The following is a 27,684-nucleotide window of genomic DNA, read 5'->3' on the forward strand; positions in this document are numbered from 1 at the left end:
TGTTTTTTTAATCTTAACACTACTGTTTGAGTAAATATCTCCTTTATTTTATGTTCTACGTAGTTTTATATGTAATTTAAGAAATATCTTATCTGAAAGATGTTTTGCTCTTGTCTTACACTTCTGAAATTTTAAATAATCATTTTAATCTCCTCTAAATTAATATTCAGTCATTAGTTTAAAGCAGTGGGTCCCAGATTACTATTTTTGTGAAATGTGAACCATCTTATATACAACTGGGGACATTTATTATAATAAAACCACAAGTTTGTCTAAAAAACTAATTTCTGATCTTTAACGTAAAATGCAAATCTGTAGAGGATTAAAGTATATGTAGTGGAGTTCACGTATAAAAAGATATAGAATGAAAAAGGAAATACTTGTACTGTGCAGTAAAAAAAAAAATAGCTTATACTATTTTATTTTATTTTACTAGTTTTTATTTACTTCTTTTTATTTTATTTTATTTAATCTTTCTTTTATCCGTGGTTCTTAAGAGTGTTACTGCTACTGTGACCAAGCAATTTCCCTTGTGGATGAATAAAGTTTATCTAATAGTTCGATCGATGACTCTGCGTTCGACCTGTGCGGCCTCCTCTCCGGATCTCAGCAGCCGCGGGTCTCGATTCGTCAGGGCTGCTTGTTGTTTTTTATGGGAGTCGGCTTTTTCACAGGTGTTTTACAGATGTCTCACAGGTCGGAGGCTTCATTCAGAGATGTCGAGCTCATAAAGTGAACTGGTAATTATCTGCGCTTCATGTTTGCTGTCACTTTAATCCTCTCATATCTCACTTCTTCCTGGAACAAGGTCGTTGCAGCGCAGCCGGCTAGTTAGCATGCGAGGCTAACGTTAGCGGGCTTGGCTAAAAACACTACTACTGTACATACAGTTCAGCTAGCAGGCTAACGTTGGGTAACTAGCTTAGATGATTTAATTTGTGTTTCCGGCTATAATAAAACGACAGTTTAATAGAAGTACGTGATAATTTAGTTGTTAGTGTCTCGTGGTTTGTAGGAAACGCGCTGACATGTAAGTGTGTAAAAGATGTAATTGAATTAGCTAGCGACAGTAGCTAGCTGCTGGCTAACTGCTGCTACAACTCTAGGAAGTGTTTGTTTAGTGATCGTGTCTGCAGACTGTCATCGACTTTAAAGTGACAGTTAAGTTCATCGTGTAAACATGAGCTCGGTGATGGGGTGAGATAAGGCGCAGGGCTCGGTCCCGGGACCCTGCGGTCCTGCCTCGGCCTGTGTTAATCACATGATGAGCTGGAGGATGTGATGTCGCTACTTCTGCTTTCTCTTTATCTCATTGTCTACAATGGCATGCGTCGCAAACTCAAAGTCTGTAGCCTTCTTCAAAAGGTAAGAGTGGGTTTAAAGGGTTTTCTGGTTTATACGAGAAGTGGAAATGTGGCTCTGAGCGTCGGATGTGGTTTAATGTTTCCATCAGGCTCCTAATTAATCAGCCACAAATGACATGTCACGAGTTCATGTGTGGGAGAGTCGGCCTTGAAACCTCACTGCAGGTTCATCAGCTCAGATTGAAGCTGAGGTATGCGGTTAAAGAGAAACTAGAAAAGCTGTTTGACTGAAACCTGTTTCCTGTTCAGGAAAGACGGAAACAAATCTTTTCTTTCTTTCTTTTCTTTTACCTTTATTTAAACTCGTTAGTACACTGAGGCGAGCCTCATTTACAGTGCAGACGAGAGTACAGAGCAAAACAGACAAAATACACAACAGATATTCACAATAAAATACCATAAAGAACAGAATGAAAAAAAAGGATCAGAGGAAACAATTGCAAACGGTGGACAGGGAATTAGTAATTAATGATTTGAAGTGATTGAATGGGACGAGTGAGTTTAACTTAAGAGTTAGCTGTAGATGATTCCAGATGTGTGGGGCATAAGCTGAGAGGGCAGACCTCCCCAGCTCAGTCCGAATTTTGGGAATATACAATTGCAACCAGTTGCTAGAGCGGGTATTGTAAGTGATTGTGGACTCAACAAGTAATGAAGGGATGTAGATGGGAAGTTTGCCGATGAGGGCTTTATAAATGAATAGAAACATGTGGGAGTCACGTCTTTGAGCTAGGGAGGTCCACCCTACTAAGCCATACAGAGTACAGTGATGGGTGGAGTAGGTGGCACCAGTAATGAATCTAAGGGCAGAATGGTAAATGGTATCTAGGGGTTTAAGAGTGGAGGCAGAGGCATGCATGTAAATGATGTCACCATAGTCTAAAACGGACATGAAAACATCTCATGACTGACTGAAGCAAAATCTAATTTTAGTCGTTAATGTTTGAAACATGAAAAGTTTATTCAGCAAATTACACTAAAACCACTTTACTCATGAGCTGTGGTATTTTTTTAACTACGTTGTTTCAGTTCAGAGGCCACCCACTGTTTGTGTGTTTGTGTATAAACAAGGCAGCCATAACATTATGACCACAGTGTTTTATTATCAGGCAGCAAGTTGAACATTTTGTCCTCAGATGTTAGAAGCAGAGAAATGTTCTGATGGAAGGATGTTTAGAGGACTGGGTGAGAACGTCTCCGTGCTCCTGGTCTGCAGTGGATCAGTACCGATCAGCAGTGGTCCAAGGAGGGAGGAGAACCAGAGTCAGTCAGGGTCCTGGACCAGGGATCACTGAGTCTGAATAAGTTGGATCACAGACCGGTCAGGGTGTCCATGCTGACCTCTGGACCACGGAGACCTGGTAGCGTGATCTTTGGTCCATGTTCTGCTGGGACACTTTGGGTCCTTCCATTCATGTGGATGTTCCTTAGACTCGTCCTCCCTCAGCATCGCTGCAGACCATGTCCTCCCTTTCATGGAGACAGGATTCCCTGGTGGACTCTTCCAGCAGGACGATGCTCTCTGCTTCAGGAATGGTTGGAGTTCAAGGTGTTGTCTCGTCCTCCAGATTCAAACCAGATCTCAGGTCCAGATCCATGGAGGCTCCACGTCTCAACGTAAAGCACGATCTGCTGCTGACGTCTTGGTGTCAGATACCACAGCTCCGCCTTCAGAGGTCTAGAGGAGTCCAGGCCTAGGCGGGTGGTCATAATGTTATGGCTGGTCTCTCGTACACGCTGACATGAACAGGTCTCCTTCATGAGACACGGTTTGATTAAATAATCTCTCTCTCTGCATCTGCAGGACCTTTAGCAGGGACATGGCGGCCGATGACAAGTCCTCGTCCTCGTCTTCAACCGACTGGAGCGCCGAGCCGGCTGTCGTCTCCCCCAGCAGCCCCTCCCACCTCACCCACTTCAAACCTCTGACTCCGGAGCAGGACGAGCCTCCGCTGCGCTCGGCCTACAGCTCCTTCGTCAACCTGTTTCGATTCAACAACAAAGGTCAGGACACAAAGACGCGGCGACCCCCGGCGGCGGCGGTCTAGAAGGCGTCCTGACGCAGATGTTTGGTTTTAGGTGTGAGTGTGATGTGATGTGTGGAACGGTCAAAACAAGTGGTTTAAAAGTCCACATCCACACTTTTATTTTTTTAGCGGTATAAACGGCAAGCAGGCAGTTGGTGAAGAAGAAGAGCAGCAGTGATGAAAAACCTTTACTGAAAATTAAACATGAGTGAGAGTCTACCATGACGGTTGAAAACCCAAAGGTCAGAGGTGGAGGAGGTTGTGGAGTTTAGGAACGGTTTTAGAAGCGGCATGAACGGGTTTAAGTGCAGAGCTGTTACATTAGAATGCATTAATTAGTGTACCTAATGAAGTGGCACAGGAGTGTAGATTTGTTGCAACAATTTTGACCAATTAAATTATCGTTGTCATGATTCGTTTGATCCATAAAATTTCATAAAACACCGTCACAACATCCTGGAGTCCAAGTTAACGCCTGAAAATATTAAAATAAATTAAAAATATGAAGTTTACAGTAAAGTAGGACAAAAGCCTCCATCAGGAGAACGTTTTCTATTTTATCTTATTTATAAATTAATGTTTTTTGTCATGTTTGGCTAAATTTGAATCATATTGCTATTGTAAATAATGATTAGTAAATAATTTAACTCCTATTTTACCTTCTACTTCCACCACAGCCTAATAAATCTGTATAAAACTCTCCCAGTGTGTTAAAATCCACCCGGAGCACTATTTTGCAGCGGTTAATAGAAGCCGGGCTGATTAGCTTTTGTCTCGTGATAGAAGTTGTGTTGAACAAGTGAATCACATGACACACGATTCACATCCTGCAGCCTGAGTAAAGACCTAAACAAGTCATAAACTTCACTCTGATAGTTCTGACAGAAGAAATGCTGAAGTCTCTGCACCTCGGCTTCGAGTTAGAATTTGTGTCTGAGATTATTTTTACAAGTTAGAAATTCTTCATCTTAAATCTGAGCGTCCAAACTAATCTAATTTAAATCTCTAGTTAAATCCTTTGGGCTGCAGCGAACCCTCAGTTATTTTTAACCTGCTGAGCTGTTAGTTTGTTCTCAGTGTGGTATTATAATGTTTTCATTTAAAATCAAAGAATGAAGGAAAGAAGGAATGAGAGAAGGAAATAGGGAGGGAGGGGAAGGAAAGGAAGGAAGGACAGAAGTGAGGAAGGAAGGGAAGAAAGAAGGAAGGAACATGGTTGGGAAGGAAGGAGGAAAGGAAGGAAGGTAGAAAGAAGTGTAGGAAAGAAGGAACGAAGGGAAGAAGGGAGCAAAGAATAGGAGAAGGAAGGAAGGAGGAAAGGAAGGAAGGAGGAAAGGAAAGGAAAATGTGAATGAAGGAAGGAATGGAAGAAAGAAGGAAGTAAAAAGTTGGGAAGGGAAGACATAAGGAAGGAAAGGAAGGAAAGGAAGGGAAGGAAGGGAAGCAAGGAATGGGAGAAGGAAGGAAGGAAGAAAGGGAAGGGAAGGAAGGAATGAAGGAAGGACAGAAGGGGAGGAAGGAAGGAAGAAAGAAGTTTAGGAAGGAAGGAATGAAGGGAAGAAGGGAGGGAAGGAAAGAAGGGAAGCGAGGAAAGGAAGGAGGAAAGGGCGGAAGGGAAAAAGGAGAGGGAAGATGTGAATGAAGGAAGGAATGGAAGAAAGAAGGAAGTAAAACGTTGGGAAGGTAAGGAAGAAGGGAAGGTAAGGAAGAAGGGAAGACATAAGGCAGGAAGGAGGAAGGAAGGAAGGAAGGAAGGAAGGAAGGGAAGAAGGGAAGAAGGAAGCAAAAGGGAAGGAAGGAAGGGATTTGTTTCTCCTTTAGTCTGGTCAGCAGACTCTTTTAAAGTCTCTCATTACTAATGAACAGACATCACTGATTCATGTGATCATTTCTACTAGTGGTTGAATGAAGGAGTTAAACTCCTCTTCCTCAGATCAGCCCTGTTGAGTAGGTGGTCTTTAATGTGACCCAGGAACCAAATCAGTCCTGGTTCCACTCCTAACGTCCTCAGAGGACACATTGATGAACTCTAGGTGACAACAGTTCTCTCTTGTTTTGTTGCTGGTGTGAAGAGGAGGGACGTCCTTCCTCTGCAGCTTCAGAGAAGACAGATGTGCCGTCCCCTTCCCCTCAGTCAGAGAGGAGGAGCTGGTCCTCCAGTCCTTCCCACTCCGTCTACAACTCCAGGACGCACCGCAAGCAACCTCCCGACCACCTCCGACGCACCTCCTCCACCTCAGGTAAAACACCAACACCACACGAGGCCTCCAGCCTTTTATGGACTAGATCTGATGGAGACGTTGTCCACAGCAGGAGACAGGTTTGTGGTGAACATGTAGTCTGTTACAGCAGCGTGGATGAGGTTATATGATGTAGTTCAGCTGTAGGACGTTCATTTAAAGCTTTTTAAATCTATGAGACATGATGATTGACTCTTTGTTCTGATTGTTTTATCTGCTGTTTGAAACCAGCCTCTGTCCTGTGATGAATAAACTAATCAGACGCCACTGATAACACTGTGACACGTCTAAGTCTCACCTCAGTTCATTCCTGAAGCTTCTGACACACTTTTCTTTTCCGTTTTAAACATTTATTGTTGTAGAGCTGTAAACATGCCCCAACTATCAAGCTTTACTCTGAAAGGTTCAGAAATCTGTGAACATGTATAATGTTCTCTCGCTGTGAGGATTAATTTTATTTTCATAAATGGCATCAAAACAAAAGAATCAAAACCTGGAATATGTAGTATTTTAGTTTTATTTTGTTTTACAGTCACTGTTAAACGTATTCACCCTTTTATTGCTTTTATGAAAGGAATCATGGTCGATGTCATTTAACACAAGTTAACAGACTTAATCACAAATGTTTAGTTTAAAAATAAGTGATTTTATAATTATTCAACTCTTCCAGGTCGGTATTTAGTAGATGCACCTTTGAGTCTGGATGAGTCCCAGTGACTCAACCTCTGTCAGGTTGTTTGGGTTCAGGTGTTTGTTCTGGAGCAAATAAATCAGGAATCAGATTGTCCTTCAGGATTTCTCTCGGTTTTGCTTCATTCATTTTACCTTTACAACCCGTCCAGGGCGGGACGGCACAGTGGTGTGGTGGTTAGCACTGATGCCTCACAGCCAGAAGGTTCTGGGTTCTAATCCAGGCCGACTGGTTCCTTTCTGTGTGTAGTCTGCATGTTCTCCCTGTGTCTGCGTGGGTTCTCTCCAGGTTCTCCAGCTTCCTCCCACCGTCCAAAGACATGCTGGTTAGGTTCATTGGTGATTCTAAATTGGCCGTAGGTGTGAGTGTCTCTCTGTGTTAGCCCTGTGATAGACTGGAGACCTGTCCAGGGTGGACCCCCCCTCTAGACCAATGACAGCTGGGATAGACTGGAGACCTGTCCAGGGTGGACCCCCCCTCTAGACCAATGACAGCTGGGATAGGCTCCAGCAGACCCCCATGACCCTCCAGAGGACAAGCGGTTATGCTAACTAACATCCCCACAGTATCATGCCTCACAGTGGGACGGGTGTATTTGTGGCGATGTGCAGTGTACCACCAGTTGACCTTGGAGTCTCCAACGTGCCTTCGGACAAACTTTAGTCAAGATTTAATTTATTTTTGCTGCTGGTGAAGAACCTGTTCAACGTATGTAGAGTTTCTCTCATTTTCTTGCTGGAAAATAAATCTTAGTTGTCTTCCAGATTGAATCCAGTTGTCTTCCAGGATTTCCTCGTATGTCGCCGCATTCATTTTATACCTTTATACACGGCCCACGGCCCGTTGCCTAGTAACATCCCAACAGTATGATGCTGCAACCACCATGCTTCGTAGTCTGTGCACCCCTGCATCATTTAGATAGTCCTCCAACTAATCAGAGACATTTTAAACTACGTTAGTGCACTCAGATGACGTGTATGACTACTGTCAGTCTTCTGTCCATCAACACATTAAGCCACGCCCCCAATTATCTGATTGGCCCAGGAGATCTTTGCTGTAGCAGCCTCAGACATGTTTGTGGATGTGAGGAGTTGGTCTTGGCGTCCAGGCTGAGATTGACCTAAATATTTATTTATAAAAGCAATAAAAGTGGGTGAATAGTTGGCTCTGCATAAACAGGAGCTCCCTTCTGTGTTTGGTTTATTTGGACAGCTGAGACAGAGACAAGTTAAAGATGTTGAAAACATGATGAAAACGTGATGAATGCATGTCCAGGCTGTAACATGCGCTCTCATGTCTTTTCTGATTCCAGTGGATTGGCCAGGTGAGGGCTCCTCTGCACTGTGTGGTTTTTACTAAAGATGCTTTTAGTTTGACTGTAACAACTCGTTCTGAGAGAATCTGTTCTGTGAGTGCATGCGAGTGCGTTTGCATCTTCAATGAAGCGCTTCCTGTTTGTCTTTGGTTTGCCCTAATACTTTCCACTCAGGTACTAATAACTGGAATGGCGTTTGTCATGAATGAAACCTAACATTTATATCCAGTATGTTTCTGTTTCCTCCTAGTTTTTATTTTTATTTTGTGTGCTATCTAATCCACATTCACAACATTTCAGGGAGAAATGTTTGTCACTTATAAAAATATTTAAAAAGGCATCTTTGACAATGCAGCCGGATGGATTTAAAGGACAGAACCTTTTCCATTTATTGTCTTAATTTGTGTTGTTTGTGTTTGTGTGCGGGATTGTAGACGGCAGCAGGAAACCAGACGCGCCTCTAAGCAATCATGACCCTCGTACTGCTGTGCAGCTACGCACTGCACTGAAGAGGCTGAAGGAAATCATGGAGGGAAAGAGCCAGGTAATAACGTCTGACGTCGTTGTTTCAAATCTTATGTTTTCTTAAAACATTGAAAATACAAAGAAAACAGATGAGATCAAACCTCACCTGTCCATCTCTAAGTCCCTGTGTCTCCACCTGGTCTTAATATAAATGTGTCTCCACATGCGTCCCCAGCCAGCACTTGAGATCTGATCTCAGTTTGTGTGTCTGTAAATCAGCAGCGCCATCATGTGGTCAGTAGAATATTGTACCAGCTGCTGTCTCTAATGGATCTCTACCTACCGCTGGATCAGAACCATCAACAGCTGCTGGTTGACTTGGAGACATGATCCAGATGTTGGAACAAGATGGAAAGACTCTCACACGTTAAGATCTGATTTATTTTAGAGACAAAGACCCTGTGAGCTTTGCATCGTCCCGTAAACAGAACCATGGTTCTTGGCGGTGCAGTGTCTCAGTTTACTGTCGTCTCCTCCCTGCAGGACAGCGATCTGAAGCAGTACTGGATGCCGGACAGCCAGTGTAAGGAGTGCTACGACTGTAACGAGAAGTTCACCACCTTCCGCCGGAGACACCACTGCAGACTGTGCGGCCAGATCTTCTGCAGCCGCTGCTGCAACCAGGAAATCCCTGGAAAGTTCATGGGCTACACGGGTTAGTGACGCACTTTAAATATATTGATTTTACTTTAATTATTTGCATCCATTTATTAATGTACATAATACACACTGATATACATATAGCCACATAGTAATCCTTCTACATGTAAAATGTTTCCACGTATTTTCTTCTAAAACTACTCGAACAAAAGACGTTTAACTTTGATCGCCAAATCAGCTTTGAAAACAGCCAAATTTAATGTTTGTTCTATTGTCTGTTCTACATATTTCATCTGGTACTCACCAAACTTGGTGGAAACATTCTTGGTACCATCATCTACAAATCGGCTATATTTGTGTTTGAATGTTTGCTAAGTTTTTCTTACAGTCGGTTTCCAAAATAGAGTTGTTTGGTGAGTAACAACCAAACTGGTGAGAGACGGACACACAGCAGTTAACATGCTATATAGTAGTAGCACAAAATTACACGACTAGTAATTGATAAGAAATTAGAGGATAGCAGCTTGGTGCCAGAGAGAAGAGAGTAGAGAACATGTCCTCAGTGCATCGTCCCCCAGCAGCCTAGGCCTATAGCAGCATAACTAAGGGATGGTTCAGTCCAGCTCTAATTATAAGCTTGGTCAAAGATGAAAGTCTTAAAAATAGAGAGAGTGTCTGCCTCCTGAACCCAAACTGGGAGCTGGTTCCACAGGAGAGGAGCCTGACAGCTGAAAGCTCTGCCTCCCATTCTACTTTAGAACCTCTAGGAGCCACAAGTAGGCCTGAACTTTCAGACCGGAGTGATCTGTTGGGATGATCTGGTACAATGAGGTCTTTAAGATATGATGGAGCTAGGCCTTTAAGGGCCTTGGATGGAAGGAGGAGGATTTTAAATTCTATTCTAGACTTTAAAGGAGCCAATGAAGAGAAAATAAAACTGGAGTAATATGATCTCTCTGGTTAATTCCTGTCAATGCTCTTGCTGCAGCATTTTGAATCAATCACAGTAATGAATGAATCCAGCCTGGACGACACTAATGCATGAACTATCAGTCTAAGACAGGATGACGAAGGCCTTCTACATACGTTCACTCTCGCCGTCTTGGACTTCCTTTCTCTTCGTTTAGGAGATCTGCGGGCCTGTACGTACTGCCGTAAATTAGCACTAAGCTACGCTCACTCGGCTGAATCGGGCTCCATCAGCGAGGACATCAGCTCCCTGTCCGACTCGCCCTGCTCGGTGTGCGTGCTGGAGCCCAGCGAGCCGAGGACACCGGTGGGCGGACGCAAGGCCAGCAGGAACATCTTCCTGGAGGAGGACCTCACCTGGCAGAGGTAAACACGCTTGTCACACCATTTGGGCTCAGTCAAATCAGGGAAATTTTATCTTTCACACCCAGATGGAATCAGGTTTCTGACACTTAAAGGTTTGATTTTGCCCAAATACAAGCGAAACCAAAGTCTCCCTGCATGACTCCTCCAGCCATCACTGTTCACCACACACCTACTATATTTTACACCCTGTTTCTTGTTGCACAGATTTGTTCTGTTTCAGTAACAAGTTTATTCTCACGATGCACCACCCTAGTTAGTTTTTCCAGCCTCCATCTCATGCTCGCTCTTCCTCTGTCTTGATTTTCTTCTGTTTAATCATTTGCAAGTGTTTTGTGTGAACTGTCCTCTGTGCATGAAACTAAATCACATACTGGTCCTCGTCTCTGCAGCATGGCTCTGATTAATAAAGAACTTAAATCTATTTAAGGGAGTTTTAAGTTAATCCTTTAACTTTGTGATTTCATTAACCATGCACTGAACAGATCAGATAAATTCTTAAACGACATCTCCCTTTAAAGTAACACTGCATGCTTTAATACCGGTCTGCTTGTTTTGCTGCTGTTGTTTTGAATCAGTGTCCTCGCTGCTTATTTTCTCTATCGACTTTCCTCAAAGAAAATCTGTTTCCTCTCTCTCTCTCTCTCCTGGCGTAGAAAAACTCCTATTGGGATGAGAAAGAAGTGAGTCTTGCTGTTTGTTTTATTCATTTTATTTCTTTCTCCCACATCTGTCTCAGCTTTAGCCGTTTGTGAATAAATGCTAATGCTTTCTAGCTCTGTAAAGAAATGAACTTCTGCATTCTCACAATCACATGATCATAAATCTGACTGGAAAACATAACGATAGTGGAAATGTAACCGCTGACAGGATATAAATCAGGAGTTTGTCTTGGTCAGTATGATTCACCAGGAGCCTCAGAGCAGCGGCCTCAACTCAAGACTGACAACGCTGCAAGAGGACGTTGGAAAATCACCAGCGAGGAAGAGGTGAGTCACACACCGTACAGGGATTCAGTTTCTCTTTATGTCAACAAGTGTCCAAAGTCTGATTTGAGCTTCACCGTTGTCCATAAAAAGACATCTGGATCTGTGTTGCGTAAAAACCTCCCTCTGTCCTGCCCCACTTCATGTCCCTGTCTCCTCTGCCATTAGTACAGCTTGATTTAATCTGGTCCTCTCTTTATGATGGAAATTTATTATTATTTAAAAAAGAAAAAAGAAAGCAGAACAGAAAAAGTTTCATAATCAAACAGTCAACAACTGCAACTCAGGCACAAGATAAAGTATAAAGACATCAGATGATATCGCTTTAGCGTGACTTCTATTCTTTATAAAAGAGTGATCTTTGAGTCTCCTACATAGTATTTCCAAAAAAGGTTTAAAAAGGCAACTGGACTTGTAGAGTTTTTTCAGAAGACGTTTCACCACTCATCCGAGTAGCTTCTTCAGTTCTGGTGGACTGGTGGGAAATCTGAGGTTTAAATAGGAACTCCTCCTGAAAAACTTGCTTGTCTCCTACATAGATGTCTTGGTGTCCTTTAGAGTGTCTTGGTGTCCTCCAGAGTAGTTGTAGGTGTCTTGGTGTCCTCCAGAGTAGTTGTAGGTGTCTTGGTGTCCTTTAGAGTGTCTTGGTGTCCTCCAGAGTAGTTGTAGTTGTCTTGGTGTCCTTTAGAGTGTCTTGGTGTCCTTTAGAGTAGTCGTAGGTGTCTTGGTGTCCTCTAGAGTTGTCGTAGGTGTCTTGGTGTCCTCCAGAGTAGTCGTACGCGTCTTGGTGTCCTTGAGAGTAGTCGTAGGTGTGTTGGTGTCCTTCAGAGTAGTCGTAGGTGTCTTGGTGTCCTCCAGAGTAGTCGTAGGTGTCTTGGTGTCCTCCAGAGTAGTCGTAGGTGTCTTGATGTCCTCCAGAGTAGTCGTAGGTGTCTTGGTGTCCTCTAGAGTTGTCGTAGGTGTCTTGGTGTCCTCCAGAGTAGTCGTACGCGTCTTGGTGTCCTTGAGAGTAGTCGTAGGTGTGTTGGTGTCCTTCAGAGTAGTCGTAGGTGTCTTGGTGTCCTCCAGAGTAGTCGTAGGTGTCTTGATGTCCTCCAGAGTAGTCGTAGGTGTCTTGGTGTCCTCCAGAGTTGTCCTATTCACATCCACATCTGTTGGATGGTGATCTCTGTGTAGAAACTTGTCGGTTGTGAAGTCCATTGATTCTTCTGTGAAATAGGACAAAGACAAAGGTCTAACAGTTGAGTCCGTCTGTCTCTCAGGTCTGCCAGTGTGACCAACCTGTCTCTGGATCGCTCTGGATCCTCCATGGTGCCGTCCTACGACAGCTCCGTCAGCCCACCCACCAGCCGAGCCATGTCAGGGACCAAGAGCGGCACCAAGCTGGACCACAGTGAGGAGGAGAGGAAGATCCTGCTGGTGCTGATTTTTATCTTTTTATCTCCTCCAGTAGTATCTTCACCTTCGCTGTAGTCAAATCTGATGACTCTGATCTTTGTTTCTGCAGGATTCCTCCCAGCTGAAGGACCTGTGGAAGAAAATCTGCCACAACAACACGGGGATGGAGTTCCAGGACCACAGGTACTGGCTGAGGACCTACCCAAACTGCATTGTGGGAAAGGAGCTCGTCAACTGGCTGCTGAGGAATGGCACCATCTCCACCAGGTATCATCATCATCCCACTGGATCAAGCAGGTCCTGAAACTAGACAAAGAGAAACCAAGCACACAAAAATAATATACTTTGGTCTTTGTTATTCAGGATATTACGTATCTGTGAGCTGCTCCTCTAGGATTATAAATTGATTTTAATTTGTTTGTGGAAGTGTATGATGGCAACGGACAAAGGAGCTTTCTGAGGAGCTCAGAGAAAGAGTTGTTGTTGCTCATCAGGCTGGAAAAGGTTAGAAAACCATCTCTAAAGAGTTTGGAACCCACAAACAATCCACAGTCAGACAGATTGAAGACGACAACAAAGATCACTCCAAGAGAAAAGTTTCTGTGGTTCTAACTGTCACAAATGACTCCCAGTCTCTGCCTTTGTTATTAAATGAACTAGAACCTGATCTAAGTTCTGCTTTAGAAGCTTAAAGCTGCTTCCATGCTGTATTTCCATGTTCCTGTGTTGCAGAGCTCAGGCTATCGCTATAGGCCAGGCGTTGGTGGACGGTCGCTGGCTCGACTGTGTCACCCACCACGACCAGCTGTTCAGGGACGAGTACGCCCTCTACCGCCCCCTGCAGGTGAGTAAACGCCGAGACCGGTGCCTGAACCAACTGTAGGATGCAGCTTCAGTGGACTCGTCACATGCTGCTATTGATCGGTGCAGTTGTGGGGGGGCTCAGGGTCAACGGCTGATTCCACTGAGGTGAAATGTGCTGACGTCTCCCTGTCTGATCTGCAGAGTACAGAGTTCTCAGAAACGCCGTCTCCAGACAGCGATAGCGTCAACTCCCTGGAGGGACATTCAGAGCCGTCCTGGTTCAAGGACATCAAGTTTGATGACAGCGACACGGAGCAGCTGGCGGATGAGACGGACTACACCATGCCCAGTGTGTATCTTTAATTAAACCTTTACGTCTGTTGGCTGAGTGTTTTACTTCCCCCTTTAAATCCAACTTCCTTCTCTTTCCGTTTGTGTCCAGACTCTGCCAGCCCCAGCAAGAGGACGTCCGTCAGCAGCTTCCAGTCGGTGGTGGACAGCGACTCGGCCGCCTCCATCAACCTCAACATGGAGCAAAACAACGTGAACTTCCACATCAAGAAGCAGTCCAAATATCCACACATGCCTCCTACTGCTGAGCAGAAAGGTAAATGGAGACACACGTGTTTAACGGCTTCTACTTCATTCAGTTTGTCTGGACACAAATTAGACTTGTTTTTATTAGAAGCAGCAGCTGTTGTACATGAACTTTATTGAGTAGTCCACACCTGGAGGACAAAGGACACTCTCTAGAGGACAACAACAACATTTTATCCACTTATCAGCCGCTCAGTTTCACCCCCTTTTAGAACTTGAGTCTAGAGTTTCTGAAGTTTAATTGTCCGTTATCGACGTAATCCAGTTTATCCACTCAGTCATGTGATTTCCAGATGTTTGCCTTTGTTTTAGATAAATTCATCTACATCCTCGTCTTTTTAAATCCACCTCTAGCTCCTGAACATGAAAAACTGAGATCTCTCTTTGTTTGTGAAGGTCATCCAGGTCTAACACTAAGCTGAAACAGAGGGAACTGGACTTTTAGAGTTTCTTGAAGTTGTTTAATTCAAGTCTGCAGTTCTAAAAGACTGGTGGGGAGTTTAGGTTTTAATAAGAACATCTGTGGGTGTTGTCCACATGAAACTCACTTGACTAAGGTTTGTTAATGACCCACAACGTTGAGTATTACCTGTAGATTTCTTCACTTCCTGTCTTGTCTCTTGTAGCGGAGTTTCTCGTGTCCGAGGACGGAGGACAGAACATCGTCATCAGCGATGCCTTCATCAAGGGTAGGAGTTCTTCACCTTCTTGTTGATTTAGTGGAAAACACAGACTTGTTGAAGGCGAACCTGCTCCTTCTTCCCCCGCTGCAGAGTCGCTGTTCAACCGTCGCGTGGAGGAGAAGGCCAAAGAGATGCTGTTCACGCCGCTGGGTTGGCACCACAGCTCTCTGGATCAGCTCCGAGAGGAGAACGGAGAGAAGAAGGCCATGGAGAGGCTGCTGTGAGTGCTTATGATATCATGTTTAAACATTTAATACTTAAAATGAAGACACATTTTCAGACATTTGTACAGGAAGGTTTAAAAAATAGCAACACCTAATAATAAACTACATTTTCTTTCTCATATTCACAAAGAAAGACATTTATGTTTACTGTTCACGTGCTTTTAGATTTTGACTTTTAATATCTATAGAAAAACATGTGCATATTTAAATGCTGAATCTGAAATAAAAAGGTCCCGGGACCCCCTTAATCCACCGTCCCCGTACGCCCGTGTAGAATCACGTATAAGGGACCAGGTCATGTTAAGTCAGTACTTATAATTTTATGATATTTTCTGTGGAGCTGGATGTACTGACAAAAATAAGTTATAAATGTCAACATATTTACGACTGTAAATAATTATAAATGCTAAGTGCTAATAGCAGTGCGCTAACATCCATAAATCATCCTTAATTTGGATTGTTATTGTTATAGCTGTCATTGCCTCTAATACGGCGTCTTCCTCTCCGTGCAGCTCAGCCAACCACAGCCACATGATGGCGCTGCTTCAGCAGCTGCTCTACAGCGAGTCTCTGTCTCTGTCCTGGCGGGACATCATCGTCCCTGTGGTGCGACAGGTCGTCCAGACCGTACGACCCGACGTCCGCAACTGTGACGACGACATGGACATCAGGCAGCTGGTCCACATCAAGAAGGTAGGACGCCGCCTCAGAGCCGTCGACATGTCTCACCGTTTGGACATTTAATCAGCTGATTGGACGTTATAACTGTGTTTGTGGTTCAGATTCCTGGAGGCAGGAAGTTTGACTCGATGGTGGTGAACGGGTTCATCTGCACCAAGAACATCGCCCACAAGAAGGTAAGGTCACCACACGCAACACATCCTAAAAACACCCATGAACTTCTTATTAAACACAAATATTGTAGTTCTTGACATAATAAACCAAAATACAGCAGGAATCACAAAACTGTTTGGTGTCTTGTCCTGACCGAGTCGTCGAGACATCACAGTTTGTCAAAGTCACCAACTCTGAGGATAGAATATTCAACTTGCTACCTGATATATCCACCCACTTTGATATTTGACTACCACTCCTTCTGTGTCCAGATGAATCCATACATCAAGAACCCAAAGATTCTGCTGCTGAAGTGTTCCATAGAGTATCTGTACAGGGAGGAGACCAAGTTCACCTGCATCGACCCCATCGTGCTTCAGGTCAGGAAACCGCTCTGATGGTCGGATGGAACTGACGGGATTGTCGTGGTTCACTGATGTTTCTTTGTCCGTACCTTCAGGAACGAGAGTTTTTGAAGAACTACGTTCAGCGCATCGTGGACGTCCGCCCGAACCTGGTGCTGGTGGAGAAGACGGTGTCTCGCATCGCTCAGGACATGCTGCTGGAGCACGGCATCACTCTGGTCATCAACGTCAAACCGGTCAGTGGAGAAAATCTGATGAATGTGGCCTCTTAGACCAGCTTCACCACCTACAAATGTTCTTTTGCTGGAAAGTTTGTCTGGAGTCTCTTTGTTAAACGTTTATTAGCTCCGACATGAGCCGAAGTGAAGCTTCAAACTTCTTCTTGAATGTTTTTTCATCTGTTCTTTTACTTTTCTTTTCAGCAAGTCCTGGACAGAGTGAGTCGAATGACGCAGGGAGACCTGGTGATGTCCATGGACCAGCTCCTCACCAAACCTCGACTGGGAACCTGCCACAAGTTCTACATGCAGCCCTTCGCACTGCCCAACAGTACGTCCTCCTCCTTCTCCTCGTCTTCATCATTAATGAAGTGATGTTGGGACTCATGTTTTGTTTTCTTCCAGATGAGATGAAGACGCTGATGTTCTTCGAGGGCTGTCCTCCTCACCTGGGATGCTCCATCAAGCTCCGTGGAGCTTCAGAGTACGAGCTGGCCCGGGTGAAGGAGATCATCATGCTGATGGTGTGCGTGGCCTACCACTCCCAGCTGGAGATCTCCTTCCTCATGGATGAGTTCGCCATGCCGCCCAGCTTGGCTCAGAGCGCCTCCTTCCCCTGCCTGCTAGAGGGCGCTGCAACTGAGGAGGAGGAGGAGGAGGAGAAGGAGCAAGAGGAGGCAGACGGAGAGAAGAAGGAGACTAATGGAGAGAAAACTCTAGGGAGTGAGGACTCTACACTGGAAACACAACCGGAGGACGAAGGCCTTCCCTCAGAGTCTTCATCCAAGAATGGAGACGTTCTCCAGGACAAGCTGAACCCACAGTCTCCAGAGGACGCCGCAGATACGGAGACGAGGACGTCCTCGCCGCTATCCATCCGCCCGGCTCCGTCTCTTTCCGTCTCTCCTCCGTTTCTCATGGAGGAGGACCTGGAGGTGAGTTCAGACACTCTGGTCGGAGCATCCGAGGGGGAGATGGGGGAGGAGGGGGGTCCACCGAAGAGACCGGTAGACGGAGACGGTCCGGAGACGCCCACTCCCAAGCTGTTCAGAGACCCTCTGCAGGACGACACGGGGATGTTCGTGGCCGAGCAGGTGGCCTCGTCCGACGACCGCCTGAAGTCCATCTCTGCCGTTTTCAAGCAGGAGCTCAAAGACATCATCCTGTGCATCTCACCCTTCATCACGTTTAAAGAACCGTTCCTGCTCACACGGGACGGCATCCACTGCCCCAGCAGAGACTACTTCCCAGAACAGGTACCTCCCAGTAGGACATCTCTACTAATCCAGTCAGCTTTCAGTGCTCTCAGAATTGGAGCTTCATTTTAATCTTGTTTGTTTCTCTGCTCCTTAGGTTTACCTGTCTCCTCTTCTCAACAAAGACTTAAAGGAACTCGACGGGCGTAGGAAACGACAGCTCCTCAAAGACTCCGCCCCCTCCTCTCTGGTCAGCGGACAGACCAACGGCAGCGTCCAGCCCAAGCCCATTGACGTCCTGCCCTGTCACAGCCTGACCAGCACCCGCATCGTGGATCAGGTGGGCAGCAGCCAGGACCTGGCCAAGATGTTGGCCGACTACCGAGCGAAAGGAGGACGGATCCGACAGAGGGAAGCCAGCGACCCCTTCGGCTCCATCGGCGGAGGACCGAGCCGGGCGGCCGACGCTCCGGTTAAAGCGCCGGTGAAGGCCGACAGCGAAGAGGAGAAGCCGAGCAAACAGAGCGATATGAACTGGGCCCCCAAGGTGAGCTGCTTTAAATACTAAAGTATATTAATGATACGAGGTTAACTGTTACCATGGAGACTGAATCAAAGGATGTGAGCAAATACATGTGTTTACATCAAAACAACAATATGAGGAGCATCACATCTACTGGAAATGGAACAGAAGAATAAGAAGATCAGGAGAAGAAGAAGAAGGGGACAAGGAAGAGGAGAAGAAGAAGGGGACAAGGAAGAGGAGAAGAAGAAGAAGGGGACAAGGAAGAGGAGAAGAAGAAGGGGACAAGGAAGAGGAGAAGAAGAAGAAGGGGACAATGTAGAGGAGAAGAAGAAGGGGACAATGTAGAGGAGAAGAAGAAGGGGACAAGGAAGAGGAGAAGAAGGAGGGGACAATGTAGAGGAGAAGAAGGAGGGGACAATGTAGAGGAGAAGAAGAAGGGGACAAGGAAGAGGAGAAGAAGGAGGGGACAAGGAAGAGGAGAAGAAGAAGGGGACAATGTAGAGGAGAAGAAGAAGAAGGGGACAAGGAAGAGGAGAAGAAGAAGGGGAAGAGGAGAAGAAGAAGGGGACAAGGAAGAGGAGAAGAAGAAGGGGACAAGGAAGAGGAGAAGGAGAAGAAGAAGGGGACAAGGAAGAGGAGAAGGAGAAGAAGAAGGGGACAAGGAAGAGGAGAAGAGGGAGGGGACAAGGAAGAGGAGAAGAAGAAGGGGACAATGTAGAGGAGAAGAAGAAGAAGGGGACAAGGAAGAGGAGAAGTATTGTCTCCTCCATGTCCTCCTCCAGTCCTGAATGTCTAGAGTCTTAGAAGACGACCAAGATGTCTCCACGTCTCCAACATTGTCCACATGGATTCCATCTTGGTTGTTCTCGGCGTTCGTGTAAACGCTGGTCACAGTCTTGAAGTATGTTTAGAAGAAGGTTTGTTGTTTCTCTCCTCATCTGTCCTTTTCTGTCCCGTCGTCCTCAGCTGGACTGTCTGAACCCGTCCAACCACCAGAGGCTGTGCGTTCTCTTCAGCAGTTCATCAGTTCAGTCCAACAACGCTCCCAACCCCTGCGTCAGCCCGTGGTAAACTCCTCACTCAGAGAGAATCAATCAACAAATCCATTTTAAGAAGAGTTAATAATCTAATCAGACCGTTTGTCGTCAACAGGATTGTCACCATGGAGTTTTACGGGAAGAACGACCTATCTCTGGGCGTATTCCTGGAGCGATACTGTTTCCGGTAACTCCACATCACATTCATATTTCAGTTAGCTCTACGTCATGGTGTGTGTTTTGTTTTTGGTGGATCAATGTGGATGAATGTCCTCCAGGCCGTCGTACCAGTGCCCCAGCGCTTTCTGCGAGACTCCCATGGTGCACCACGTCCGGCGGTTCGTCCACGGCAGCGGTTGTGTTCAGATCGTTCTGAAGGAGCTGGAATCTCCTGTTCCCGGTTATCAGCACACGATCCTCAACTACTCCTGGTGTCGCATCTGCAAACAGGTCGGTGGAATAGTTTCCTGGTTACAGATATTTTAGTTGTTTTGTCTTTTATTGTTGCAGAAATTCAAAAGATAAACCAATAAAAGACTCCAGATCAACTTTACGCCACAAAAACATGAAGTTGCTTCGGCTTTAAGACTAAAACAGTAAATTTCTCCTGAATAAACGTCACAAACACAGAGTTCCCCAAACATTTACCTGGAACCACCTCCAGGTAAATGTTTGGGAGCGACTGAAAGACATACACAACCAGAGACTGGAACGTCGACCAAAGACCAAAGACGTTTCTGTTCTTGTGAAACTTCATCAGTGTCTGACCAAGGACAGTCCAAGTACCAGGATGTGGTCTAGCCCCGCCTGTTTTATCAAGCGTGTAGACTTGGTACAGCCAGGTATCCCAGAATGCATTCTGCAGGTGTCAACAAGTGTCTTGATGTCCTGTAGAGTTTGAACTTCAGAGTCAAACTTGTTAACAACCAAGTAAACAAGTTCTAATTTCATATACTTGGTATTGAGACACGTTCATGGTCTCTAGTGGACGTTCCGGATGTTCCAACTCCCTGGATGTGCCCGTTTTATCGAGGCTGCATTGGGAGGTAAAGTATCCCAGAATGTATTTTGCAGGCCGAACCCACGTCCTCCAGAACTGAACTTGTCCAAACTACAAAGTACGCATGTCCAAGGTTATCGATAAACCTTAGGTGGGCGGAGTTTTAGCCGGTGTGTCTCCATGAGCAAAGTGACATCAGAAAAATGTTGGCGTCAGTTGGTAATGTTGGTAAATAAGTGTCTGAACTCCATGCGCTCATGCTTCCGTACCACTTCTTTCTGTAGGTGACTCCTGTGGTGCCTCTGTCCAACGACTCCTGGTCCATGTCTTTTGCCAAATACCTGGAGCTTCGCTTCTACGGCCACCAGTACACCAGACGGGCCAACGCCGAGCCCTGCGGCCACTCCATCCACAGAGACTACCACCAGTACTTCTCCTACAACCAGATGGTGGCTTCCTTCAGGTTCCTCTTTGATCTTCATTCAAGACATTCAGCCCCTGTGTCTTTGAGATTTATACAAATCACTAAATGAATCCACCGCCTTGTCTCCTCAGCTACACGTCTGTGAGGCTGTTAGAGATTTGTCTTCCTCGTCCTAAGATCTTCATCAGGAACCTGGGGCCTTCTAAAACCAACCTGCAGCAGGACCTGAAGGACTTCTCTCAGAAGTAAATGATCTCCAAGTTAAAATAAGACCTAAGAGATGTAAACATCAGAAGGGTTTGATGTAGATTCAGCTGAGTTGTGTTCAGAGTTCTTGTTTCAGTTTGTTGACCTATCAATTTATCCATTAAATCTGACTCTAAACTTATGAAGAACGGTCTGTGAGGACTGAAACAAAGCCAACTGAGTTTCTTGAAGAAGTTTCATCCAAGTCTTCAGTTCTTAAAGACTGATGGAGGTTTAAATAGGAACATCTGCGAGTGTTACCCATCAGAAACTCTTATAGCCAGGGTTAGTTGACCACTAGATACTCACCTGAAGTTGGAGGAAATGGTTTCTGACAGCTAACATCTACAGATGATCCACCAGTCTGTTTAGGACTGAACATTTTGTCTTTAAGAAACTCTACAAGTCCAGTTTTCCTTGTTACAGGTTGAAACTCAAAAAGAGAACTTCTGTGCTTGTGGTACATTCAACTATGAGGCTTAAATATATACCTCATATTCTGTAGATCCAACTTTTGCCGCCAAAACAGCCCCGACCTAATGAGTAAGGGACTCTAGAAGTCTGAAGGTGTTCTGTGGTAACGTCTTGGTGCCACATACCACAGCTCTGCGCCTTCACGGGTCTAGAGGAGTCCAGGCCTCGATTGGTCATAATGTTACGGCTGATCGATGCACGTTTTCCTTTCAGAGTGTCTCAGGTGTACTCGGCCATCGACGAACGCCTCACCTCCCTGAAGACCGACACCTTCAGTAAGACGCGAGAGGAGAAGATGGAGGACCTGTTCGCCCAGAAAGACGTAGGTGTTTCCCTCCGTCAGAGTCTCCGGTCGCAGTTTAAAAAAAGAAAAACAAACATGAGCTGACGTTCTCGTTTGTTTGTTGGTTCGTAGATGGAAGAGGCCGAGCTGCGGACCTGGATCGACAAGCTGCAGGGTCGAGTGTTGGTCTGCTGTCTGGACTCTCCTCAGCAGCTTCAGGCCGTTCTGGAGTCGCTGGTGATGAAGAAGCAGAGTCTGTGTGAGATGCTACAGTCCTGGAACGGCAGGTCAGGATCACAAGAACTCCTCATCCATCCATGATCGGCTTTATATGTGTGTGGAAGAAAAGAAGTCCTTCAGTTGTTACCATCTGGATGTGCTAGCAGCTTTGGTGAAGTTTCACTTTCACCACAACGTTGTTTAAGCTTGAGACGCTTAAAATAATAGAAAAATACCTCAGTATCTCAACAGATAAATTGAAAGAGAGTATGGACTGACTCCTTCCAACTCCTAACTCCAAGGTTGAGCTCAGAGTTTACTGACTGTATTAATGTCAGCCACAGTTTATAGGAACTTCCTTCTTCTTCTTCTTCTTCTAGAACGTAAAACACGTTTTAATAGCTGTAATCTTCCAGAGTGTGACCATCAGTTCTGACACCCTGTTACGGTCTCTTTACTGAAACGTCTCACTAGACACATAACAGACAACAGAGACGCCAGACCACAGTTGGAGGTTCCAGAAAGGTGTGTTTTATTTTAAACTGAAAGCACGAGCAGGGGAGGAAACCCAAACGAACCAAACTCAAAGAACTAAAAAGGACTGTAGGTGCCAGACAAAAAGAACAAAAGAGGAATTTAGAGCAGGGCTAGTCCACGTAGGGCCGTAGGACCCCGACCTCATTCCATTAAGTCAATTACTTAAAGAAACTAAACCAAAAACAGGACTGCAGGTCACCTACAACCCACTACAATAATAAAGCCTACAAAGTTTTAACACTTCAACACTTTATGTATTTTTTTCTGTCCCAGACTTCAGGACTTGTTCCAGCAGGAGAAAGGGAGGAAGCGTTTGTCCGTCCCTCCGAGTCCAGGCAGACACAGACCTGCAGCAGCGGCGGCCGACGACAGCAAGGTCAGTAACGTCTACGTAAACACTAACTGAGTAACACGGTCATGGTTCTGATCCAGTGGTAGGTAGAGATCCATTAGAGACAGCAGCTGTGACCACATGATGGCGCTGCTGATTTACAGACACACAAACTGAGATCAGATCTCAAGTTTAAGACCAGGTGGAGACTCAGGGACTTAGAGATGGACAGCTGAGACGTCCTAACCCGTTGTAACCTGATGTTTTTAACAGAGCGGTCTGGACTCCTCCCCTCGTAACCCTTCACCTGTGGTGCAGAACGGAGAGAAAGGTGAGTTCAACCAAGCTGAGTGGGTTTAGTTTAGCTGCTCCTGGTTTATTAACTAATAAATTAATATTCCTTGTGACAGAGGACCGTCACCTCAGCACGCTGCCCTCGACCGCCGCCTCCTCCTCCTCGCTGCCGTCTCCAGGAGAACCCGGAGCAGAACTGGCCTCGGCCGGGCCGTCCTTCAGCGAGCAGGACTCGCTCAGCCTCCCTGAAGGTTTGTCCTCTCTCTCTGATGTGTCTCTCAGCGTCTCTCTGGTTCTCACCACAAACCGTCCGTTTGCTTTCAGACGTGTTCGATGGACATCTGCTGGGCTCCACCGACAGCCAGGTCAAAGAGAAGTCCACCATGAAGGCCATCCTCGCCAACTTCCTGCCTGGAAACAGCTACAACCCCATCCCCTTCCCCTTGTAAGTGTAGATGGATGAATTAATGGACGGATGGACGGACGGACGGATGATAGATCTGTAACGTATAGAGGAGTCTCTGACGTCTCTCTCGTCCTCAGTGATCCAGACAAACATTACCTGATGTACGAACATGAACGAGTTCCCATCGCCGTCTGTGAGAGAGAACCCAGCTCCATCATCGCCTTCGCTCTCAGGTTATTATGGACTATTCATTATTATTATTATTATTATTTATCAGTTACTAATTATTGTGTCCATCGTCCTCCAGCTGTAAGGAGTATAAAACGGCTCTGGACGATCTGTCCAAGGCGTCAAACTCAGGAGACGAGACTCCGCAGGTCGTCAGGTACGTGGTTCACTTAGAGTTCATTCATTAATAATCAATCAGCTGATCAATAATCGTCTTCTCCGTCCGGTCCTCAGTGGAGGAGACAGTCGGGTGAGGAGCAGTCCGGCCCGTCCCAGCGAGACGCCGTCGTCTTCACAGCAGAGTCGCAGCAGCTCAGAGACGGATCCTCTCAGTAGGTCTCAGTGTTTGATCAATGTCTCCGATCACAAACAGGAAGTGATCATCAGCTAAAGACACGTGTCCTGTGTTTGTTTTCAGAGGACGCAGACTCGGCGGACAGACAGAAGAAACAGAGTCTGAATCCACACGTTGAGCTACGTGAGTCAGACGTCCTCTAACGTCCTCTAACGTCCTCTAACGTCCTGTGTGGACAGAATCAAAACCTGATCTATAGACCTGATAGGTAGAGACGAAGACAAAGACTAGAAAGGTTGAGAGAGAGGAAAGAAGCAGCCGAAGGGATGAGTTGAATAAAACAGTCTTTTATTTTGAAGGGCACCATGAAAACATTTCTGTTTCATATATTTATTTATTTCTAAATCGTCCCGTTGTTGAATCTCTTCCTCTGTTCTCTCAGAGTTCTCCGACGCCAACGCCAAGTTCTACTGTCGCGTCTACTACGCCGAGGACTTCCACAGGATGAGGGAGGACATCATGGAGAGCAGCGAGGACGACTTCATCCGTTCACTGTCCCACTGCGTCAACTGGCAGGCGAGAGGAGGGAAGTCTGGAGCCGTGTTCTACGCCACCGAAGGTCTGACACACGTCTACATCTGACAGCGTTTTAGGAGAAGGAAGCCTTCAGTTAATCAGATCCTCCTCTTCCTCCTCTTCCTCCTCTTCTTCTTCTTCCTCCTCCTCCTCCTCAGACGACCGGTTCATCCTGAAGCAGATGCCCAGACTGGAGGTCCAGTCCTTCCTGGACTTTGCTCCTCATTACTTCACCTACATCACTGGAGCCGTGCAGCAGAAAGTAAGAAACTAAAGGAAAACAGTCACCAGGACCACAGGGCTCACCATGAGGGGAGGGGGGGAGAGGGAGGGAGGGAGGAGGGAGGGAGGGAGGTGAGGGAGGGAGGGAGAGAGAGAGGAGGGGAAGAGAGGGAGAAAAGGAAGAGGGAGGAGGGGGAGGAGAAAGGAGGAGAGGAGGGAGAAAGAGAGGGAGAAGGGGAGGGAGGTAAGAGAGGGAGAGAGGGAGGGAGAAGAGGGGAGGAAAAGGAAGGAGGGAGAGGGGGAGAGAGGGAGAGAGAGGAGGGAAGGAGAGAGGGGGAGAAGGGGAGGAGAGAGAGAGGGGCGAGGGAGGGAGGGAGAGAGAGAGGGGGGAGGGAAGGGAGGAGAGGAGAGAGCGAGGGAGAAAAAGGAGGGAGAGAGGGAGGGAGAAGAGGGGGAGAAAAGGAAGAGGGAGAGGGGAGAGGGGGAGAGAGGGGAGGGAAGGAGAAGAGGGGGGAGAAGGGGGAGGGAGAAGAGGGGGGAGGGAGGGAGGAGAGAGTGAGGGAGAATAAGGGGGGGAGAGAGGGAGGAGGGAGGGAGAGTGGAGGGGAGGGAGGGAGGGAGGGAGAAAAGGGGAAAGAGAGGAGGGAAGGGGAGAGGGAGTGAAGGAGGAAGGGGAGAGGGGAGGGAAGGAGAAAGAAAGGAAGGGAAGAAAGGGAGATGAGAGATAAAACTAGAAGGCGGTGGAGTCTCCAGCTAAAGAAGAGACAGAAGAAGAAGCTGCTGGAGTTTAAAGAAACATGTTATTATTTATTCTCATTTATTCTCATTTCTTCTCATTTCTTAATATATTTATTCTCATATTTATTAACGGTGATAAAAACGAGGCCAGGTATTCCTCTAGATCTAAAAGCTTCACGTCTCCACATCCTGTTTGTGTCTCAGCGTCCGACGGCACTGGCTAAGATCCTCGGTGTTTACCGCATCGGATACAAGAACTCTCAGAACAACAACGGAGAAGAAACTGGACCTGCTGGTGATGGAGAACCTGTTCTATGGACGGAAGATGGCTCAGGTCGGATTATTAACGAGGAGAACGACATTATTATAATAAATATAGTCATAAAAGAACTATGAAATAATAGTTTAGAATGTTTTTGTGTTAAACGCTGGTTTGAGGCGTTGACCTACGACCTCGTCTCCTCTGCAGGTGTTCGACCTGAAGGGGCTCGCTGAGGAAACCGCAACGTGAAGACGGACTCAGGGAAGGAGAGCTGTGAGGTGGTTCTGCTGGACGAGAACCTGCTGAAGCTGATCCAACGACAACCCGCTCTCTACATCCGCTCCCACTGCAAGGCCATCCTGAGGGCCGCCATCCACAGCGACTCCTACTTTCCTGTCCAGCCACCTCATCATCGACTACTCCCTGCTGGTGGGACGGGACGACGACGCACCGACCAGCTGGTGGTCGGGATTATAGGTGAGGAGGAGGAGGAGGAGGAGGAGGATCATCATGAGGATCATTGTCATGTTTCATTTCCTCTTCTTCTGTTTCTCCAGATTACATCAGGACGTTCACCTGGGACAAGAGACTGGAGATGGTCGTCAAATCCACTGGAATCCTGGGAGGTCAAGGTAAATAAATCAAAGTCACACTGACCTTCAGGAGGAGGAGGAGAAAAAGGGAGGAAGAGGCAGAGAAGTAGACAAACAGCAGAAGATGATGGAGAAGGAGGAGGAGAGGATGAAGAATATGAAGTAGGAAGAGGAGAAGCAAGAAAAAGTTGAGGAAGAGGAGAAGTAGTAGCGAGAAGAGAGGGTGAGGATAAGGAAGAAGCAGAAAAAGATGGAGAAGGAGGGGAGGAGGAGATGATAGGAGGAGAAAGGCAGGAGGAAAAGAAGGAAAAAGGAGGAAGAAGTAGAAGAAAGGAGAAAGATGGAGGAGGACATGCTAGACTTTAACTGTGTTCTTATCAGTTTCTTCTTCTCTGACTGTAGTCCTGACCGTGTCCTAACTGTAGTCCTGACCCTAGTCCTGACCCTAGTCCTGACCGTAGTCCTGACCGTGTCCTAACTGTAGTCCTGACCGTACTCCTGACCGTGGTCCTAACTGTAGTCCTGACCCTAGTTCCAACCCTAGTCCTGACCCTAGTCCTGACCGTGTCCTAACTGTAGTCCTGACCCTAGTCCTGACCCTAGTCCTGACCCTAGTCCTGACCGTGTCCTAACTGTAGTCCTGACCGTACTCCTGACCCTAGTCCTAACTGTAGTCCTGAACGTAGTCCTGACCGTAGTCCTGACCCTAGTCCTGACCGTAGTCCTGACCCTAGTCCTGACCCTAGTCCTGACCGTGTCCTGACCCTAGTCCTGACCCTAGTCCTGACCCTAGTCCTGACCGTAGTCCTGACTGTAATCCTGACCCTAGTCCTGACTGTTATCCTGACCCTAGTCCTGACCCTAGTCCTGACCGTGTCCTTGTTCGTCTCCAGGGAAGATGCCCACGGTGGTTTCTCCAGAGCTGTACCGAGCTCGGTTCTGCGAGGCCATGGATAAATACTTCCTGATGGTCCCCGACCACTGGACCGGCCTCGGAACCAACTGCTGAGTCTGAACACTGTTCTACGTTCATGAAGCCTACGCACAAATCTGTTCCCTGGAGAGAAGCTGGGCCGCGGTGCAGACTAACTCCTGACACTATCATTCCACAGAAGAAGAAGCTGCAGCAGCGTTCTGATAGCGTTGAGATGTTTTTATGGCGGCGTTATCAGGTCATAACCCTGTCCTTTTATAATCAGTGCCATGAGCGGAGCAGATGGTTTTAGTTTGTTAAACAAACCAACTCATGTAATTTAAAGTTTGTACAGAGATTATGTAACTATTAAAAAGTTATTAACACTAGCAGGCTGTTGGTTCTTGTGTTAAATGAAACTAATGACGATACAATAATAGTTGGTCACAGTAGATTAAAGCTGCAGAACATTCACAATAAAGACAGAAAAATACTTTTACTTTACTTTTCTAGACGTTAAGTTCCTGTAATTCATTCATTCACGTTTTTGTTGTGTGTTCAGAGTCGTCATCTTACCTCGGAGCTATTTTAGCATCTTTCAGCTTGTTTTTTGGTTCAGTTGTTGTTTTTGGGACGGATCAGGAATCTGTGAAAAATAAATGACAACAGACTGTCAGTGTG

The 27,684-nt window shown here is 46.2% G+C and overlaps 1 protein-coding gene across 1 annotated transcript; it reads left to right on the plus strand.

Moving 5' to 3' along the window:
* Positions 1 to 1,321: 1,321 nt before the first annotated feature.
* On the plus strand, positions 1,322 to 27,684 carry pikfyve (phosphoinositide kinase, FYVE finger containing; the record flags this gene model as incomplete). The annotated part of the gene is given in 48 exon segments (XM_084544793.1): positions 1,322 to 1,365; positions 3,169 to 3,368; positions 5,464 to 5,631; positions 7,635 to 7,646; positions 8,072 to 8,181; positions 8,646 to 8,817; positions 9,890 to 10,097; positions 10,751 to 10,777; positions 10,994 to 11,083; positions 12,343 to 12,499; positions 12,588 to 12,745; positions 13,211 to 13,322; positions 13,484 to 13,631; positions 13,725 to 13,889; positions 14,506 to 14,568; positions 14,653 to 14,782; positions 15,299 to 15,479; positions 15,569 to 15,643; positions 15,893 to 16,000; positions 16,081 to 16,221; positions 16,408 to 16,534; positions 16,609 to 17,459; positions 17,557 to 17,946; positions 18,892 to 18,992; positions 19,078 to 19,149; positions 19,241 to 19,412; positions 20,247 to 20,425; positions 20,518 to 20,631; positions 21,320 to 21,428; positions 21,522 to 21,676; positions 22,419 to 22,521; positions 22,750 to 22,807; positions 22,887 to 23,021; positions 23,095 to 23,215; positions 23,314 to 23,409; positions 23,484 to 23,561; positions 23,639 to 23,736; positions 23,823 to 23,882; positions 24,142 to 24,318; positions 24,434 to 24,537; positions 25,440 to 25,505; positions 25,507 to 25,569; positions 25,705 to 25,731; positions 25,734 to 25,886; positions 25,888 to 25,941; positions 25,944 to 25,974; positions 26,055 to 26,129; positions 26,984 to 27,684. Coding segments are annotated over 48 exon segments (6,354 nt in total). The 3' UTR covers positions 27,100 to 27,684.

This window comes from Chelon labrosus (genome assembly GCF_963514085.1).
Source record: "Chelon labrosus genome assembly, chromosome: 5".
NCBI lineage: Eukaryota > Metazoa > Chordata > Actinopteri > Mugiliformes > Mugilidae > Chelon > Chelon labrosus.